The sequence below is a fragment of the Sciurus vulgaris genome, assembly GCF_902686455.1.
Source record: "Sciurus vulgaris genome assembly, chromosome: 15".
Classification (NCBI taxonomy): domain Eukaryota; kingdom Metazoa; phylum Chordata; class Mammalia; order Rodentia; family Sciuridae; genus Sciurus; species Sciurus vulgaris.
In genome coordinates this window covers 83,798,380-83,818,963 of record NC_136476.1, presented here as the reverse complement: position 1 = coordinate 83,818,963, position 20,584 = coordinate 83,798,380, and the positions used below count along the sequence as shown (strand labels likewise).

The 20,584-nt window shown below is 45.1% G+C and overlaps 1 protein-coding gene and 1 long non-coding RNA gene across 13 annotated transcripts in view; one reads left to right on the top strand and one right to left on the bottom strand.

Moving 5' to 3' along the window:
* LOC306645526 overlaps positions 1-20,584 on the top strand; it is a 187,121-nt gene that overhangs the window by 87,099 nt on the left and 79,438 nt on the right. The gene's annotated exons all lie outside the window — the stretch shown is intronic.
* ODF2 (outer dense fiber of sperm tails 2) overlaps positions 1,960-20,584 on the bottom strand; it is a 37,697-nt gene continuing 19,072 nt past the window's right edge. For all 12 annotated transcript variants that reach the window (XM_079113428.1, XM_079113426.1, XM_079113430.1 and 9 more), the window contains 13 exons: positions 17,130-17,201; positions 16,142-16,213; positions 15,928-16,044; positions 15,135-15,320; positions 14,577-14,686; positions 12,339-12,474; positions 9,681-9,791; positions 9,426-9,530; positions 7,961-8,119; positions 6,593-6,693; positions 4,871-5,033; positions 4,318-4,443; positions 1,960-3,157 (listed from right to left, as the gene is read on the bottom strand). In XM_079113428.1, coding sequence (XP_078969554.1) covers positions 2,969-3,157; positions 4,318-4,443; positions 4,871-5,033; positions 6,593-6,693; positions 7,961-8,119; positions 9,426-9,530; positions 9,681-9,791; positions 12,339-12,474; positions 14,577-14,686; positions 15,135-15,320; positions 15,928-16,044; positions 16,142-16,213; positions 17,130-17,201 — 1,647 coding nt within the window. In that variant the 3' untranslated portion in view covers positions 1,960-2,968. The remainder of the gene's footprint in view (positions 3,158-4,317; positions 4,444-4,870; positions 5,034-6,592; positions 6,694-7,960; positions 8,120-9,425; positions 9,531-9,680; positions 9,792-12,338; positions 12,475-14,576; positions 14,687-15,134; positions 15,321-15,927; positions 16,045-16,141; positions 16,214-17,129; positions 17,202-20,584) is intronic.

The following is a 20,584-nucleotide window of genomic DNA, read 5'->3' as shown; positions in this document are numbered from 1 at the left end:
AATTATTTTATATCCATACAATGGAATTATTCTGAAGGAAAAAAAAAAGTTCGGATACCTACTACAACACAAACCAGTCACAAAAGGCCACATGATTCCATTTATGTGAAGACGTCCAGAATAGGCAAATCCGTAGAATATAACTTTATTAGTAGTTGCCAGGGGTGGGAGAGGAGCAGGGAATGTAGTAGTGACTGCTAACAGGCATTGGATTTATTTTTGGGGTGATGGAAATGGTCCAGAATTAGATAATGGTGATGGTTGCATACCTTGGCAAATATGCTAAAACCACTAAAATTGTTTTGGTACCTAGATTGAGCCCAGAGGCACTCTACAACTGGGCTACATCTTCAGTCCTTTTTTATTTTTTTGAGACTGAATCCCACTAATTCATGTAGGTGGCCTCCAACTTGTGCTCCTCCTGCCTCAGCCTCCTGAGTAAGCTGGGATTCAGGTATGCACAACCTAACCTGGTGAAATATTTTATTTTCTGATTTTTTAAAACAAACTCCCTGGGCTTTTTCTAATAAAATATTTTACAAAAAATTAAAAATAGAACATTGTTGGGAGAGACCTCCAGGAATGGACCCCAAGAAAGACCCTTCCCTCACCAGTTACACAGTTTGGCCATGTATTCGTAAGAAATAGAAAGTCAGTGGTCCATTTTCAGAATATAGTATTGAGCCTTAAAATTGGAGTGTAAGATCCAATCAGAGCTATTTTGATCTTCCTGTCCTGTATCCAATCTAGCCATTTTAACTATACCCCTTCCTTTTGCCTGACCCAAGTTTTAAAACGAGCCAATCATTGTAACCCTGAGTTCCTCCTATCAGAGCAAGGGGTAGTGCTGCATTAGGAATAAAAGCAGACTGCCTAAGCAGGCTTGCTTGCCAGACTTTATGTAGCATATCCTTCTGCAGGAGTTCGCCTTAAGTAACTTCTGAGCACATGCCTGATTTATTGCAGCACCTGGATATTTTAACAGTGCACTGAGGATGTTTCACTAGTTTTGCAAAAATAAGAAGACATGTGTGCACGTTTAAGTTTGCGAACTGTCCTTTCTTGTAAAGGTCTTATAAGTTCAAATCCATTTATGTTAAAGGTATAAAAAACAGGCTCAGTTTCGTGGCAATGGAAGTTTTAGTTTTTGAAATGAACTTCCTTTGAAAAACTGAAAGCTGGAAAGGACAAATAAATGCCCATTTGCCAATTGATGGTGATGGGTTTTCAGGTCTTTGAAATCCAGATGCCATGGGGCAGGGTGTGGAGGGGATTGTCTTCAAGGACAAAGAAAGCTCTGGAGTTCTGGGTGTCACTTAGGGTGACTGATATGGCAAGACCCAGGACTAGAAGGCCATCACCAGCTAGAAGAAAGCTAGGGTTTAATACAGGGTCAATTTCTTCTCTTTGAAGAATTTGTGCTTGCCAGGCATGGTGGTGTACACCCATAATCCAAGTACTTGGGAGGCTAAGGCAGAAGGATTTCAAGTTCAAGGCCAGCCTCAGCAACTTAGCAAGGCCCTAAAACAACTCAGTGAGACCCTATCTCAAAATAAAGAGGGCTGGGATAAAGCACTCCTGGGTTCAATCCTAGTACAAAATTTTAAAAATTTTACTTTATATTTTTTGGGGGTAGTATTGGGAATTGAACTCAGGAGCACTTTAACACTAGGCCACATCCCCAGCCCTATTTTGTATTTTATTTAGAGACAAGGTTTGAGTTGCTTAGCACCTTGTTTTTGCTGAGGCTGGCTTGTGATCCTCCTGCCTCAGCCTCCCAAGCCACTGGAATTACAGGTGTGCACCACCACACCTGGCTTATTTCTTAAAAATTTTTGTTTTTGTGGTGCTGGGGATTGAACCCAGGCCCTAGCACATACTAGGTAAGCAGTCTACAACTGAGCTACATCCCAACCCGTTCTTTTTCTTTTAAATGTAGGAAAATGTGAATAAAAATGGTTTGTGATCTTATAATTCAGAAACCAATTCATGTTTTATTTTTTTAACCAATTCATATTTTATAAGCACATCCCATCCCCTTCCTAAAGCAGTCTGCCTAAAACATTGAGCAGTGCCTTATAAAGTACAATTCCTCTGGACATCTCACACATTGAAATGTGAAAGCACATGAAGGAGAAAGAACCAACCTGGGCTGAAATCAAAAGCCTGATGTTTCATATACCAAGTACTTTGAAATCATTTACTAGCTCTCTCTCTCCTGTATTTTACTTATTTTTAAAAGAGGGAGGGGAGTGGGTGCTAAAGGAAATCATCCAAAGAAGTCAAATAACTAATTATAAAAACATTTTGTAAAAAGACAAAAATATTTCAAGAATAAATGCATTCCAGAGATACAAAAAGAAAAAAAGCCCAATGTGATTGGGATCGTGCTTGTAAAAGGACAGATGGACATGAGCCTCTATGCAGATCTACTGTGAAGTACTTGGATGGAGGCAAGTGGTTTCAAGGAAATTCAAGCATGAGAGATTTCACTGGCCTTGGGGATACACTGCACCTTACCATACCCAGAAGAAAAAAAAACAAGTGAAGATGCTCACAACCCAGGAGGGGCTCCTGCTAGTTCAGATCAGAGAAGACCCAAGACAGAGATTCCTAAAAAGACAAGGGCTGGAGAGGGACTGGTCCAATCCAAACATTCTCTTGGGAAAGGAGAATCTTGGCAAAGTCATGGTGAATAAAAATCTGTACCCCAGGTGCAGTAGTAAATTTAAGGCCCGTCAAGGTCATTAGAAAATTCTACCAGGTAACCGAGGGAGGAGAGAACCAAGTGCTTCTGGCTTCATCCCCTGCTGTTTTAGGGGCTCTTCTGGGTCAGTAGCTAAGGACAAGACCCTAAACACACTTCATCACTGCGAGAGAGGAAAACCAGCAGGCTTTCCAGCTATGGCTTGGCAACACCTCAGTTGCCAGGGCACTAGGCAGGGCTCCAGGCCCTAGACAGGTAGCCTCAGGGAGGAGGAGATCGGGAACGGATGGGAGAGCTTGTCAGGTAGGAGGTATAGGGATTCTCCCCAAACACATTGGCATAAGAGGACTTGAGGAACTGGACATAGTTCTGCATGCTGCGGTTAGTGCTCTCCGACTGCTCCAGACGGTCTTTAAGGTCCTGCAGCCGGCTCTGGTAGCGTCGGTCCGCCTAAGAGAAGAAGCCAAACGTGGGCAGAGTGGGTAAGTCATCTGAACAGGCAAATTGGACACACAGGGACTTTCTTAGAGGGTGCCAGGGACTGGAAGAGGTACATGGGAAGAGATTGCTAATGCGTATAGGTTTCTTTTGGTTTTTTATTTTTTAAGGGATAAGACCTGAAACACCTGAACTCCAGTGATCCTCCTGTCTTGGCCTCCTGAGTCACTGAGACTATAAGCGTGCGCCACCACGTGGGGATTTAAAAAAAAAAAATATTCTAAACAGCTAGGCATGGTAGTGCACACCTCCAATGACTCAGGAGGCTGAGACAGAAGGATCAAAACTTTGAGGCCAGCCTCAGCAACTTAGCAAGATCCAAAGCAACTCAGTGAGACGCTGTCTCTAAATAAAAAATAAAAAGGACTGGGGATGTGGTTCAGTGGCTAAGTACCCCTGTGTTCAATCCCCAGTACAAAAAGAAAAAAAAAAAAAGGGCTGGGGTTATAGCTGAGTGGTAGAGCGCTTGCCTAGCATGTGTGAGACACTGGGCTGAATTCTCAGCACCACATATAAATCAATGAATAAAATAAAGGTCTATCAACATCTAAAACAAAACAAAACAAAAAAACCCCAAACATTCTAAACTTAGATTGTGCTGGTTAATTGCACAAGTCTGTGAATATATTGAAAATTATTGAATGCTACAGTTTGAGTGAATTTTTTAAAATATTTTTTTGTAGTTGTAGATAGATAGCATGTCTTTATTTTATTTATTTTTATGTGATGCTGAGGTTCAAACCCTGTGCCTCACACATGCTAGGCAAGCACTCTACCACTGAGCTATAGCCCTAGCCCCAGTCTGAGTAAATTTTATGGGATATAAACACCTTGTAAAGCTGTTTCTAAAAAAAGGGTCCTACCTAAGATAACCTTTAGAGATGGGAAAAAAAACACAGAACAATGAAACTATGTGAGGTTCATAAAAACAGTTTGAGGGGGCTGGGGAGATAGCTCAGTCGGTAGAATGCTTGCCTTGGAAACACAAGGCCCTGGGTTCTATCTCCAGCACCCAAAAAAAAAAAAAAAACCAGTTTGATCCAAACACCTCCCCCTACAGGCCCCAGAAAGCTAGAATCTCAGTCTTATTGCCCATCCCCAGCCCGACTCACATCATCACGGGTCCGTCGCAGCTGGCTAAGTTCAGTTTTGGTCCTGCTCAGCTGGGTCTCAAGGTCCAAGATTTTGTTCTGGGCTGCTCGCTCCTTGCACAGTGACTGCTCCTTGGTTTGTTCCACCTGCACAGAAGGCAGAGAGGTGGGGCCGGCTCACCTGACACGGGGAACACCTGGTAAAGATAAGGCTGGTCTCTCTCACCACCTGGTTCCAGACAGCACTTGCATGTGGGCGTGGAAAGCCTATTCTGGAGTCTCAGGGCAAGATAACCATGGGGTCTGCTTCTGCAACCCAGCTGTACTGCCCACCCTTGCCCAGTGCCCCATGACTAATCACCTGAGATCTAGCAGACCTATCTGAGCCCCAAGAGGGCAGAAAGTAAATAGCAGTCATGTATAGAAAGTGCTGAGCCCTCTACAATACTCATTTGATTCTAACACATTAATGAGGCAGGAACTACTATATACCCATTTTTCAGGTGAAGGAGTAGGCTCAAGAAAGGCTAGGTCATTTGCCCAAGGTCACGTTAGGAATGAAATTGAGACTGACCTGCCTCCTGGCATCTTCAAGGGCATTCTCCAGCTGCCTTGCCAATGACCCACATTCCCGGGTTTTCTCCTCCAGCCGCAGCTGGGATTGGTGGATGGCTTCCTCCCTCTTGGCAATTACCTGGAGGAACTCGACATTCTGGGCACTGGTCGCCTCTAGTTTCCTAGGTGAAAGGATTCAATCAGATCCTGTGCTAACCCGCCTGTCTTGTTCCACCCAGCCAGGGGGGCACCGATACCCCTGGACTGGGGGTCTCATCATGCCAAGAATCTCCAAGGAGCCATGGGAAGAAACCAAAAGAAATCTGCAGGTTAGCAGGGCGGTCATTGCACTGTGCAACTGGAGCAGCTGTTAGAGAACAGTATGAAGAACAAGTTCACACCAGGCGCGCGCCGTACTCATGCACATCGTCAAGGAGTACAGCACCTGCAGCTCACCAACAACCAGCCATTATCATCCCTGCTCCAGAGGTGAAGGAACTGGGCCTCAGAGAGGAGAGGTCACTGGAAGCTCAGCAGGCCCGTCTGTCACCAAAATCTGTGCCCTTAATGTCGGCTATTCATGGCTGTCTCCCTCAGCAGAGAAACTTTGGTTGAGCACTCAGCATCTCATGGGACAGCAGAGTGGGGCAGTCATGGCCATCCATGGGTTCACACTCTGTCCCCACTGCCCTTCCAGATGCCTTCCAATTTAAGGAGTGCTGCAAGTCCTCACGCAGCTAGCTGCATTTTCCAGGCCAGCAGGGGCGGATCAGAGGTGAAGTGTGGAAGGAGATCACTCAGGTCCTGCTCTCCATTTACAGATGCTGATGCAACTCTGGAGGCAGCCAGCGACAGGTCTAAGTCACAACTTTGGTGGGTACCAGTCACAGCCTCTCCTCAGCCCTGTTTCCTTATATTTAAATTGGAATACCAGCTAACAAATATATACTAACCTATAATGAACATCTCTCTATGCCATCTCTCTATCTCTCTATGCCAGGTAATATGCTTAAGCCCTCTGCAAAAATGAAGACTCCAAGTTACTCCATCAGCTAGATTACTATCCCTACCTTGATCCTTCCTCAAGATGAGGAAACTGAGGTACAAAAGAATTAAAAGATTTACTCAAGCTCACAATGCAATTACATAACAGAACTGGAACCCAAGGGCAGGGCTTGATTCTGAAAGGACTATCACATCTGCCTCACATCTGCCTCCAACAGTCCATATATAATAGGGAGGAGTCAGATCAGAGTGGTCGTGAGGAAGATGATCGGAAACACAGGGAAAAGAGAGAGAAGTGCCCATCCTCCTGCTGCAGTGTCCTGACTGCTCTTTTCTAAATGGCTGCTCTCTTCTAATTGGCCAATTTGCTTGGAAGGAGGCTACCTGTGTGTATGTTGCTGTGGATAGAACCCAAGGGCCTCCTGCATGCCAGGCAAGAGCTCTATCACTGAGCCACATCCCCAGCCCTTAAGCTGCCTTTGGAATAGGTGGTACCTTCAGGTAGGCTGACCTTGGTCACACCATCAGACAGCATCCCTCCAGACTGAGATCCCCTTCCTCTCTCCCAATGAGGCTTACCACTGGAACAGAAGCAGCTTCTTCTCTGAGGTCTGCCTAGCACCTTCCAGGGCCTTGAGTCCCTCAAATACTTCCGCACACTAAGCATAAATCAGCTAAGTGGCCGAAAGTCTCAGGTCCTAGGAAGAGGACAGAGATGGGACCAAGTGCCTCTAACCTCTCCAGTTCATCCACCTTCAGACTCAGCTGTTTATTTTCCTTCTGGGAAGCCTGATGTTTCTCTCTCGCCATCTCCAGCTTGTCCCCCTGGTGTTCGATCTACAATGACAGGAACACAGACTGGTTTATGAAAGAATTTTCTTTTCTCCCCATGACCTGTCATCCACACCCAGGAAAGAGGTACACTGCCCTCAGCAGCTGTCCAAGTCTCAATGCACAACCTGGAAGACAGAGGAGAGCAGGGACAAGTCAGACCCCACTCCAAACCGGGAGAAGCCAGGATAGATGCTGAAGAACCACTGTGATGATGCTTTCTTGATCAGGAGAGGCCACTTGGAGGCCCAGCTGCGATCAGGAAGACATGAGAAGGCAGAAGTAGATGGTGGCCCATGCAATGGACCATGTGGCTTTACCAATTATGTTACAGGTACCACTGATTTCATCCTTCCCTAACTGGGGTCAAGTGCAAGCAAAGCAACAAAACAGTTGTCCATTCTTCCAGACTGGCAAATTAAAAAAGTTACCCAGGGGCTGCTTTAGGCAAAAGCCTCACATTATCAGGGCTCAAAAGGATGCTCAGGGTCAAATGAGGAGGTGGTAAATTGAGAGTCTGGGGGCATGGGCTTGGGAACCAAGTAGAGCGATTGGTACCAAGTTGCTGTATGATGTTAGGGAATTACTTCTCCCCTTTAGGTCTTGGGCTGCTTTCTGTAAAATGAGGAAATAACACATTCCTGGGGAATGAAAGGTGACAACAGAGTACAGAGCACGTGCTCAAAAAATGATAGCTCCTTTTATGACTACTAAAAGGGAACAGGTCAAGAGATGACAAGGGCCCTGCCCAAGGTCACAATGCAAATGAGTGGCTTATGATTTCGTGGACACTGCAGGCAGTAGGTGGTTCCAGTAACCCAGAGGCAGCCTGATTCTGGAGAAAGGAACTGCTTGCTTTTGTCTCCTAGGACAGAATCTCAGTCAGTGCATCTGTTAAGAGTAAGGAGAGCAGTTAAAGCTAGAGAGAAATGGAAAAAAGGAAAAACTGAGGTCTCCCATCTGTGGCTGTGGGGCAGAAGACAGAAGCAGAGAGTACAAACAGGGGAGCACAGAGCACTCAGGGCAGGGCAACCACCGGCGGGCCCAAGGGCTTCAAACGAGTGACGGCTCCTATGACTATAATCACTTTGTGCAAACACAAGGTATTTGGCACACCAGACTTTTATTTCACAGCACTGATGATAGCTCACTCCTTTCAAAAAGCAGCAGCCAAGAAAAAGGAAGTAGTCCTCCCTCGGGAGCGTGCAGCTCATCTTGGTAAGCGGGCCCCTGCTCGGGCTAGGTCGTGGGACCCTTTCTGCCAGTCCCTTACCCGGCTGCGCAGGTCTGATATGATGGCTGTAAGATCGATGTTTTTCCTCTCATAGCCCTGCAGCTGGTCTTGACATTCGGCCAGCTTAGCCTCCGTGATCTTGAGGATGTCAGGCAGCTGCTGTAGGTCAGCCAGCTGGGACTGGAACTGCCGACGTGCCTGAGCAGGAAGAGAAGTCCACCACTGGTGAGGGCCCGGCTACCACTGGGGCTAGACAGAGTCCTCTGGAGTTAGGGCAGGGCTGCCCAGAATCCCAAGAGGATCCTACAAAATCCATAGGCAAAAGTGTGGCCTGCTCTCCCTACAGGTATCCAGCTGCTCTCTGGGGTACTCACTTGGGTCTGCCTTGACACTTGAGCTTGTCATTCATTTATTCATCAAATAACAGTGGCAACCATAAACTGAAAGCCAAGACCTTACTGGGAGTGGCGGTGCACGCCTGTAATCCCAGCCATTCGGAAGGCTGAGGAAGGATGATTACAAGTTCAAAGCCAGCCTTAGCAAGACCCTAGATAACTTAGTTAGACCCTGTCTCAAAATGAAAAATAAAAAGGGCTGGGCTGGGGATGTGGCTCAGTGATTAAATGCTCCTGGAATCAATCTCCAGTACAAAAAAAAAAATAAAGCCAAGACCTATGCATCTTCATAAGGGCTATCTGTGGTAGCTCATTTTATTCAGACCATAACAAATGAAGTCCATGCTAGTGTCCCCATGTACAAGATAGTAAGGATTCAGGAAACAAGTCACTGGTCCACGGTCACTCAGAAAAAACTGGTAAAGCCAGGATTAGGGCCTAGTTTAACTGCCTGGTCTTGGTCCATCTTGGTACTTAACAAGGAGACTGAGGACTAGAGAGGGGCAGTGAGCTGCCCAGGGTTATAAAACTAGAGACTGAGCCTGACTTGACCTATCTCTAAGGTAACCATTAAGATGACCCCTATGTTCTAGTTAGCCAACCATCTCTAGAATAAGGTGCTTTAGGAAGGGGATAGGAGGAACAGTTTTCAGTTGGCACAAAATAAAGAAAACAAACAGAATCAAATGGGCAGACTGAAGACCTAGCATATCGTGGATCCTCTTTGATGATCCATGCAGGAAGGTAGTTTTTCTGTTGTTGTTGTTTTTTAAAGAAGTGGAATCTGGGGATACAGCTCAATTATAGACACACACTCATCATATATAAGGCCCTGGGTCTGATCCCCACCACCACAAAAAAGAACTGCAAGAGAAAAAGAAGAAAACCACAAGGGAAAAAAAGGATAAAAAGCATGAGAGAGAAGAAAAGAGGACAAGAGAAAGGGGAGAGCATATCTGTGATGAGCAGGCCAGCTCACCCATGGGAAATCAGTTACTTTTTGTCATCCAAATCAGGCAGGGTCAAGGCACACCAAGGGGACAGATTCACAGTTGTCAAATTAGACATTAGAACTGGGTAAGGAAGAAAGCAAGGAAGAGGAGCAGTACCGCCTCAATCTCTTTGTTCATCTCATCTTTAAGGATCTTGTTTTCTTTGTCACAGCGTTCTAGCTGGGCAGCCACTTCATCAGCCTCCAATCTGGTTTTCATCACCTAGGGATCAACAACGCAATGGGCTGTCTTGGACAGAAGCAAATTTTGTGAGAACCACTCTCTATCCCCACCCCTTTCTGAAAAATGAGGGTGGTGAGTCCCCTGCCCAAAGGCAGGGCGGTGGGCACCACTTGGAGGACCAGGGTTTACCTGACTCTTATAGTTGTCGATCATCCCCTCATAGTTCTTCACTGATGCCTTCAGCTGTTGGACCTCCATATGGGCCTGGTTGAGCTTGTCCTCCATCGGGGCGAAGCTCGCCTAGAAGGGGTGACTCATGAGCAAACAATAGGAAGATTCTGGATCAGGTGGCACTGAACTCTACTCCCAGGAGCCAGCAAAGGAAAGGCCCCTACTAGCCCACACAACAGCTTTCCCTGAGAGGCTCCAAGTAAGATTCCTAATGTGGCTAAGTCAAGTGAAAAAGGATACAAGTAAATGAATGCAGGGGCTTAGGGCCTCACTAAGTTGGGCCTCACTGCTGAGACTGGTCTTAAACCTGCAATCCTTCTGCGATTACAGGTGTGTGCCACCATGTCCAGCTAATAAATGACATTCCTTATTTCAAAAGCAATATAGAATTGTTAAAGAAAATGGAGGGCTGGTGGTGTGACTCAATGATACAGTGCTTGTCTTGCCTAGTATGTGTGAGGCCCGGGGTTCTATCCCAAGTACCAAAAAAGAGACATAAAACCAAGACACAAATTATACTGCAAAATACCTACAATATATCTATATATCTATAGTTCTGTGCTTGTTTTATATTTTTTAGCAAGAATGGGATACTTTACTTACTGCTTTGCAACATACTTTTAAAATTAACAGTACACTGTGACTTTCTTCTCCTCAATAAATGTCCTCCTCTAACCCAAAAGATCTTTTTTTAGAAAGTAATTTATTTTTAACATAGCCACTTTATTTAAAATTTTTTTTTGTAGTTGTAGATGGACAGAATGCCTTTACTTTATTTGTAATATTACAATAATATGTAAATTATTATTGTAATAATAATTTTTATTTTTAATATGGTGCTTAGGACTGAACCCACTGCCTTACACATGGTAGGCAAGCACACTACCACTGAGCTACAGCCCCAAACCCCCAAAAGATCACCTTTGATGAAACACTATAAATCACAGTATCAAAATACAGTAAAATAAGAAGCAGTCATTTAAAAAAAAAAAGGGTCAAAGAGCAAGCACTGTGGTGCTACTCAAGAGGCTGAGGTGGTAGGATCTCAAGTTCATAGCCAGCCTGGAAAACATAGTAAGACTCCCATCTCCAAAAATAAATAAATAAATAGATAAATAAAGTTTTAAAAAATGGATCTAAAAGATGTCTGTGAAATAAGGTCATATAAGAAAAGCAAGGAGCTCAGTGGTAGAGCAGTTCCCTAACATGCACAAGGCCTTAGATTCAATCTTTAGCACTACCAAAAAAAAAAAAAAAGGGCAAGCAAGGTTCAGAGTAATGAACTGATGACTGATGATGGATATTCACTTGAATATATGTTACTATCAGGGAAAAAAAACTAGAAAAATACACATTTACTGTTAACAGTGTGTTTCACTTTCAATATCTTATTTCTATAGTGACTTTGTTTTTGTTTTTACAGTGCTGGAGATCAAAGTCAGGGCCTTGAGCATGTTAGGCAAGTATTCTACCACTGAGCTATATTCTCCAGCAGTTTTAATATGAATGAAAAAAAAAAAAGCATGTATTAGCACACAAGGGTACTGATACCTGACCTTTTTTTTTTTTTTTTTTTTTAAGATGCTGGGGAGCTGGGGATTGAACCCAGGGGTGCTCTACCATTAAGCTAGGTCCCAAGTCCCCTTTATAAATTTTATGTTGAGACAGGGTTTCAGTCTTGATAAGTTACCCAGGCTGGGCTTGAATTTATGATCCACCTGTCTCAGTTTCCCAAGTCACTGGGATTATGGGCATGTGCCACCATGTCTGGTTCACTTCATGAATATTCTGAGATGTGTATTCTTTTCCATATTTACTTAAAATCAATCTTAACAAGAAAAACAAAATCAGTAAAAACAAGCATACAAAAAACAAAACAAAAAAACAAACCCTTAGGTAGTAATGCACAGATCAATAAAAACCAAGATCAAAGTTGTCTCTGTAGAGTCCATCTCTGCTCAGGTGCCTCTGGCCTGGCTGCCAGGAGGGTGTATCTCCAGAACTGGGGTGCAAAGTCAGATTCAGGTTCAAGTCCTACTCCCAAACTTCCTAGGGCAAAATGCTTGCAAGAAACTTGACTTTCTCCAAACCTCAGTTTCTGGTTTTTGAAGTGCGGCAGGTAGAACCCAGGGCCTCACATATGCTAGGCAAGTGCTCTACCATTGACCTCCACCCCCAACCCAATTTGTTTGGTCTTGTTCCAAGTGAAGATCATCATTATATTACTGGGAGGCTAAAGTGAGAATGAATGCATGTGAAGGGGCCCAGCAGTCCCCCAAGAGAACTAAGGTTGACCTCAAAGTTAGTTAGTTCTATCTCACGGGTGCTGGCTAAAGCATTTCACATGCATTACCACATTCCCATGAGGACTTCACTGCCCACAGTTCAGGCAACTCCAGCAATAAGCAATGCAATGTCTCACCCAGGCCCTACAGCTAGTGACAGGTGGAGTGCAGATGTAGGCCCAAGGCCCACACCTGAAGAACAGGCCCTTTAGCTGTACTGCTGCCTCAAGGCTCTCTGAAGACCCCTGGCTCATCTCTGTACCCACTCAGGCCTGTCCCACTGTTGGCCTTGGGGTTCTCCACTCTGCATGGTTGGAAGTTCCCAACAGACCTTCAGCCTCTCGTTCTCCAACTTGAAGGCGGAATACTCGGCAGTCTGCCGATGCAGTCTCTCCACCAGGCTGTCCCGATCTTCCCGCATCTTCTCCTCCAAGGTTTGTTGCTGGTTTACAAGATCTGTCACCCGGCTGGAAGGTTGCAAAGTGACAGCAGACAGAATAAATTCCACAGGTTCTGAGGAGGCCCAGTCTTTGTGAGGAATGGCAGCTAGTGTTCCTACCCAGACCAAGTCTCGTCCCTTGGCATGTTGCTACCTGATTAAATCCTATAAGATCTGTCTTCCATGACGCCCTATTCAAAGAAGCAATCTACGGTTCAATCATAAGTAATGACTTAAGTGAGTGGGAGTGACTTAAGTGACTTGGGAGTGCCAAGTGCGGTGGCGCATGCCTATAAACCCAGAGGCTCAGAAGGCTGAGGCAGGAGGATCACGAGTTCAAAGCCAGCCTCAGCAAAAGCAAGGTGCTAAGCAACTCAGTGAGACCCTATAGTTAAATAAAATACAAAATAGGGTTGGGGTTGTGGCTCAGTGGTCCAGTACCCCTGAGTTCAATCCCTGGTACAACCCGTACCACCAAAAAAAAGGTGTGCAGGGGCCAGGGCTAGGGGTGTAGCTTGGGGCAGAGCACTCGCCTAGCATGTTTGAATCCTTGGGTCCAAAGCTCAGAAGTGCAAAAAAAAAAAAAAAAAAAAGGAGAGAAACAGAAAGAATATGTCCATTCTAATCTTTCCACGAAGCCAAGACACTCCCTAAAGCCAAGAACCAGGGACACAGTCCCTCCCAGCTCCCCAAGTACCTGCCTGCTCTCTCAGCCCATAGGGTCTTGGTGTTATGAAAGCTTCCTCTGGAATTGTTCCCTGACCTCCCAAGCTGATGGCCAGAGATTATTGGCCAGGCATTCCTCACCAGTGGGGCACATGGCACACTGGACTTTGTTCCCCAAAGCTGTGGGCAAGTGCCTCAACTGGCTTGTTCTTGGGCATGAACACCCAGTTGGCACTGAGTGTATATGGAAAGAGGTCTAAAGTGCCAACAAAGAAGCCACCAGGGGAGGTAGCAGACCCCTGTCCTGGTTCCTTTTCCCTCATTCTCAGTAGGTCTGGGACCAGAGTAGACACACTGGAGCCCCAGGCCTCACAGATGCTTGCTAGCCTCTTGACAGACCCACCATAAACCTTAACCCTGCATGTGCTCTCAGTATGTTTTTTCTGTTTGTTTTCAGTATGGTTTTATTTGCTTTTTGTTTTGATGCTGGGGATCAAACCCAGGGCCTTGTGCACACTCGGCCAAGTGCTGCAGCCCTGAGTTTCATCCCTAGCTGTGCTCTCAGTACTGTTCACTGAAAGTCTATATTCAGCATAAACTGGTGGAGCACTAGCTGGGTTCAAGCAAACATCTCATTTTACCTGGCAAACTCCTTCTCACACATGAGAAATGCCCCCACCTCAGGACCTCTCTTCCTCAACCCTCTCATTTGCACAACTATCCTCCTATGTTAATGATTTCTTTTCTCCCACTGGACAGAGAACTCTGAGGACAGCACTAGGCCTAAGGCCAGCACATGGCAGGTGATCAGCATGTGTTTGCTGAGCTAAGCTCAATAAAACTCCCTATGACCTGTCCTCAGCCCAGGGATTCTGTCTTTTGCAGCCCATCTCCACTGGAGCACAGACAAGGAGTACATTTGTCTTCTTACTGCCATAGCCCACAGCTGACACCGAGAATGGCTGAGTGCCCACTGTTGACAGTTCACCACACACAAGAAAGGTTAAGTTCAGTCACCAACAACCTGAGGCCATTTTTGCCCCTACTCCCATGCCATAGCAGATCTGCTGACCAGTGGGCACTGACAGACAGCTGCTTATCACTAGTCAGATAACAGAAGGGATACAGGGACCACCGGCTGCCCCATCCCCAAGAACAGGAACAAGGACATCAGTGTGCCACGTCCCATACTGCAGGTATGCACCAGACCCAGGCTTCTGGGACCAGAGAAGCAAGCCCACCCCATTAGTGTTTGCAAGTGGGGTGGGAGCCCAGGGCTGGGCCAGAGCCTGCATCAGCTCCAACCACTGCCTGCTCAGGGCTGCTCACATCTCAGCCCAGTCAACCCCCAACCCAGAGAGATCATGGCATTCCTGTGAGCCTTGACTTCAGGGTGCCTGGGGCTCCTTCCTCCTGCTCCCTGAAGTCCCTCAATCAGTCTCCTCTCCTAACACAAAGACGTACTCGTTCAGGACAATAATTTCCAGCTCAAGGTCGCCCTTGTCTTTCACAACCTGGTTGTAGCGGCTCCTCCATGATTCCAGAGTGGATAAAGCTTCAGCAACATAAAGATCCTGGGAACACAGGACAGTGGACATGTCAGCCTGGGGTCAACACCAGGCTGCAGGGAGGTAGAGCTGGGCTCTCCCCTTACCCCTCTCCCCCTGACAACCTGAACCTCTTCCTATTCCCTTCTCTATAAAGCACCAGGAGTGATGGCAGTAGGCTATGCTCTTCCCAGACCCCCAGCACCACATGCATCCTGTCTGCAAATCCTGAGCCATCATTCCGACCCACAGTGTTGACAAGTCCGAACTGTACCACAGACCTTCCATCACCTCTGTCCACAGGCCCACCTCTTTCTTTTCCCCTTTGAGACCCCTCAACTCCCCAGTCATCCACCTTTCCAGCTCATTCCTTTTCTACCATCATCATCCCTCCATTTATCACCTATCTGCTTCCATTTATCCGCCCCCCATCCAGCCCTCCTGGGGAAGCAAGAGGCCAGCCCCAGCCTGCTACCTTGTCGGCAAGTTGCACATGCAGCTGCTCAGCGTACTCCTCGCTCTTCTCAGCTCGCTCCTTCTGGGCTCGGATGGCCTTCTTCAAGGTCTCTTTGTCTCGATCTCCCTTTTGCTTCAGTTCCTTCAGCTGCTCCATAATGGCCTCCACTTCCGCCTTGTGCTGGTTCCCACTGCGCTCTAAATTCTGGGAGAGGGCAGGAAGGAGGAAGGAGGGAGGAAAGAGGTGAGAAAGGCAAGGCAGAATAGGAGAGTAGGGAAAGGGGCACAAGCAGAAAGAGGAAATGAGGGAACCGCGATGGATCATCAACTGTGTGAGGACTTCGGGCTCTCCTCATGTGGACCAAAGACATGGTCCCCCAGATCCCTATGGCACCTTCTGAAAGACAAACCAGCAGGTCATGATGTTAAGGCAATCCTTTGGAAGCCTTCTCTGAACTCCCAGCCACGTTGAGATATGCCTTTCAGTCACTCAACAGAACTATCGCCTCAGATGATCTTTGAGAGCAATTGAGACTACTGCCTTCCTTTAGGTAGTCTGGTGAACTGAGGACCTAGGGGACTAAGTGACAGGACCAGAGACATGGCACCCAAAATTGTCACCTCTGGAAAGAGCATTCAAGACCTTCCAAAGCTCTTTATCCTCAACTCTTGCCATTATCTAGACTCTCTCTGAAGCATGTGTGCTTTGGCAGCAGCTGCCCCCTAAACCTCTGGAGCATACTTCTGGGATGGGAACTCCTGAGCCAGGCCCCAGCCTCCTCCTCTGCCACTTGGGAGCAGCTGGTAGGTACCTTGATCTGCATGCATAGGCGACTGTTCTCAGCCTCTTTGCACCGAAGCTGCGCCTGCAGATGTCCACGCATAGACTCCATGGACTTTGAAAGCTCAGATGCCGTCTTTGCTTGAGCCTTTGGAGAAACAAAGTGATGAAGTCAGGATCTACCCAGCTACAGCACCCATTTGCTTCACTGGCTCATAAAGAGGTGCAACTGCTGGAGACTGTACCTTCTCACATTGTATTTCCTGGAGGAGCTCTTCCACCTCCTTGTCCTTGTCTTGTAGCATTAACAGCAGGCGCTGGGAGAAAACATACACTGTGACACACCTGGGATGTCAGTGGCCCAGTCCAGGAAGGATAGAGCATTGTGAGTGTTTGGACAACGTATTAGACTGGCTGGCCCAACCGACAAGAAACCCTAGTGGAAAGTGCCTGAAATGTGTTAATTGTGGTGGGTTTTTTTTTTTTTTTTTTTTTGCATTGTAGGGGGTTTGAACCCAGGGTCTCGCACATGCTAGGCAAGTGCTCTATCACTGAGCTACATCCCATCTCTTTTTATTTGTGGGGGAGAGGGGAGTGTTACTGGGGATTGAACTTGGGGACACTCTACACAACTACATTTCCAGCCCTTTTTATTTTTTATTTGGAGATAAAGGTCTCAGCCTACCAAATCTCTAGGATTTCAAGTGTCCATCAGCATACTCATTTTTTCATTTGTTTCTTTGAGACAGGGGCTTGCTATATTGCTCAGACTGGCCTCATATTTGCTATCTCCTGCCTCAGCCTCCCAAATAGCTGGATTATAGACATGTACCGCTATGCCACCTAAGGCATCTAGCTTTTTTTTTTTTTTTTTTGGCAGTTCTGGGGATTGAACTCAGGGCCTCACACATGCTAGGCAAGTGCTCTACCACAAAAATGGAAATGTAGGTCTAACAGAACTTAGTGATTTATAAATCCATCATCCTTATTACCACCCCTCATGTTGGTGCCCGGCTTTGTAGGTTAAGTTATTGAGTCATCAACTAGACAAGTCTAGCAGAGCAGGCAGGACAGGGGATGTCAACCCATTTTACAGGTCACGAAATTGCCACTCAGAGAAATGCCAGATCAGGAACGCTGTCCTGCTTCCTGTGGTCCAGCAGCTCCACGCTTTAGGACCCAGCCCTCTGGTCACCTGAACACGGTAACGCCGGCAAGGGGTGCTGTGGTTACCGCTTTCTCGGAGTCCGCCTCTGCCAGCCTCTTCAGTAGTGCTCCTTGTTGCTCCATTAGTCTCTCGGAATCCTTCAGGGAGGCAAGGGGAAAGTCAAGTCATTAAACGACAAATCCAGATCCTACATACTATCGATTCTTTTCCTCCAAAAACATTTCTAAATTTAGAAGTAAAAAATGATGAATACATTCTAAAATGGTAAAGGCCAATAAAGTTCAAATTCCCCTGCTTCCCCCTCTACACCTTAACCCTCTGTAAGTAGTTCAATGAGGGTCCTTCCTGTCCTTTTTCTGTGCATTTAGATTTAGCCACAGCTAGAGAAATATTATCTTTCTTTAGCAGGTGGGGAGGCCCTAGTATGTAATTTCACAAAACCAATATGTGTTTATGTGTTGCAACTTGATTTTTTTCTCTCCAGTACTGGGGATTGAACCCAGGTGCTCTACCCCTGAACTACATCTCTATCCCTGAATTACATCTCTACCCCTTTTTATTTTGAGACAGTCTTGCTAAATTGTCCAGGTTGGCCTTGAAATTGCCATCCTTCTGCCCCAGCCTCCTGTGTTGCTGGGATTAAAGATATCTGCCACCATACCTGGCTGCAGCGTGATTTTTTTTTTTTGGTGCCAGGGGAGGGTTTGCTTGTTTTGTTTTTGGTACTAGGGATTGAACCCAGGGACATTAAACCACTGAGTCACATCCCTAACCCAATTTTTATTTTTTATTTTGAGAGAGGGTCTCGCTAAATTGCTGAGGGCCTTGTTAAGTTTCTGAGGCTGGCTTTGAACTTGCTATCCTCCTGTCTCAGCCTCCCAAGCAGTTGGGATTACAGGACTCTGACACTGTGCCAGGCCACGATGTGATTTTTTTTGTACCGGGGATTGAACCCAGGGGTGCTTATCCACTGAACCACATTCCCAGTCCTTTTTGTATTTTATTTATTTATTTATTATTTTTTTAATTTTTTTGCAGTGCTGGGGATCAAACCCAGGGCCTTGTGCATGCAAGGCAAGCACTCTACCAACTTGTATTTTATTTAGAGACATGGTTTCACTAAATTTCTTAGGGTCTCCCTAAGTTGCTGAGGCTGGCTTTGAAATCACGATCCTCCTGCCTCAGCCTCCAGTGATTTTTTTTAAAGACAGCTTTATTGAGATATAAATTTGCTGCTGGCACAGTGTCACACCTCTATAATTACAGTGATTTGGAGGGCTGAGGCAGGAGGATCATATTCAAGGCCAGCCTCAGCAACTTAGTGAGATCCTTAACAATTTAGTGAGATCCTGCCTCAAATTTAAAAAACAAAAAGGTATGGGGGTGGGAGCTAGGGATATAGCTTAGTTTGGTAGAGTGCTTGCCTTATAAGCATAAGGCCCTGGGTTCAATCCTCAGCACTGCCAAAAAAAAAAGCACCCTGGCTTCAATTCCCAGTGCCCCTAATTAATTAATTAGTTAATTAATATGGAGGTCATTCTATTCATCCATTTAAAATATTCAACCTGGTGACTACAGTTAATAATACTGTATTGTATGCTTGAAATTTACTAAGAGAACTAAAGTGTTCTCACCACACAAAGTGATTATGTAAGGTGATCATTAATTAGCTTGATTGTGGTAATCATTTCACAGAGTACATCTACATCAAATCATCTCATTGAATACCTGAAACATATATAAATATTACTTTTCTTTTTTTGGTATTGGAAATTGAACCCAGAGGCATTTAAACCCTAAGCCACACCCACAGCCCTTTTAAGTTTTTATTTAGAGACAGGGTCTTACTAAGTGCTTAGGGTTTGCTAAGATGCTGAGGTTGGCTTTGAACTCAGTTCTCCTTCATCAGGCTCCCAAGTTGCTGGGATTATAGGCAAGTACTATCATACCCAGCTTTACTTATATTTTAATTATACCTCAACAGGATGTGGGGAAAAAGGTACACTCATACATTGCTGGTGGGACTGCAAACTGGAGCAACCACTCTGGAAAGCAGTATGGATGCAGTTATCCCACTCCTCAGTATATAAAGGTCTTAAAATCAGCATACTATAGTGACACGGGCACATCAATGTTTATAGCAGGTCAATTCACAATAGCTAAACTATGGAACCAAACTAAGTGCCCTGCAACTGATGAACAGATAAAGAAAATGTGGTATATATACACAATGGAATATTAGCCATAAAGAATAAAATTATGGCATTTGCTGGTAAATGGATGGAAATGCAGACTATCATGCTAAGCAAAATAAGCCAATCCCCCAAAACAAAGGATGAATGTTCTCTCTGATATATGAATGCCAACACACAATAAATGGGGAGGGAAGAATAGAAGTTCATTGAATTAGACAAAAGGGAATGAAGGGAAGGGAGAGGAGATAGGAATAGGAAAGACAGTAGAATGAATTGGGCATAACTTTCCTATGTTCATACATGAATACAAAATCAGTGTAACTCCACATCATGGAGAACCACAAGAAGGGGAAGTGATACTCCATGTATGTATAATATGTCAAAATACACTCATCTGGGGCTGGGATTGTAGTTCAGTCATAGAGCACTTGCCTAGTAAGTGTTAGGCACTGGATTTGATTCACAGCACCGCATATAAATAAATAAATAAATAAAGGTCAATCAACAACTAAAAAAAAATTTAAAATAAAAAACACTCTACTGTCATGTATATCTAAAAAGAACTAATAAAAAAGGGCCAGGGCTCCCCAAGGGGCTTGGAGAGCATATCTTAAAAAAAAAAAAAAAAAAAAAAACCTCAACAAAGCCAGAAAAAGCAAATTATTAATAAAGTAAGAAATTCAATGACTTTTGGTATATTACATCACTAACTTTTTAAAATGTTGGCAAAGTATATTTAACATAAAACTTTCCATTTTAATCAGAACCATTTTTTTGGGGGTTTTATTTATTTTTTTTATTTTATTTTTTTATTGTAAACAAATGGGATACATGTTGTTTCTCTGTTTGTACATGGCGTAAAGGCATACCATTTGTGTAATCATAAATTTACATAGAGTAATGTTGTTTGATTCAGAACCATTTTTAATTACACAATTCACTGACATTTAATACATTCAAAATATTTTAAAAACCTTGTACCATTAAGCTCCAGCCCCAGGCAACCATTATAACCTGCTTTCTGTCTTTCATCTGTCCTTGAATTTTTTTCTCTGTCTCTGTTGTTGCTTCTTTTTCTGTGTGTAGGGTTGTGGGGGTGGGTACCAGGAATTGAACCCAGTGCCTCCTGTGCACTTAGCAAGTGCTCTACCATTGGGGCTACATCCTCAGCTCCCTACCTTTTTTCTGAGATGAGGTTTCACAGCATTGCTCAAGCCAGCCACAAACTAGCAATCCTCCTGCTTCAGCTTCCTGAAATATTGGGATTATAGGCAGTTGCTACTATGCCTGGCCCATTCCCAGCCTTTTTGTCTTATTTGAAGATA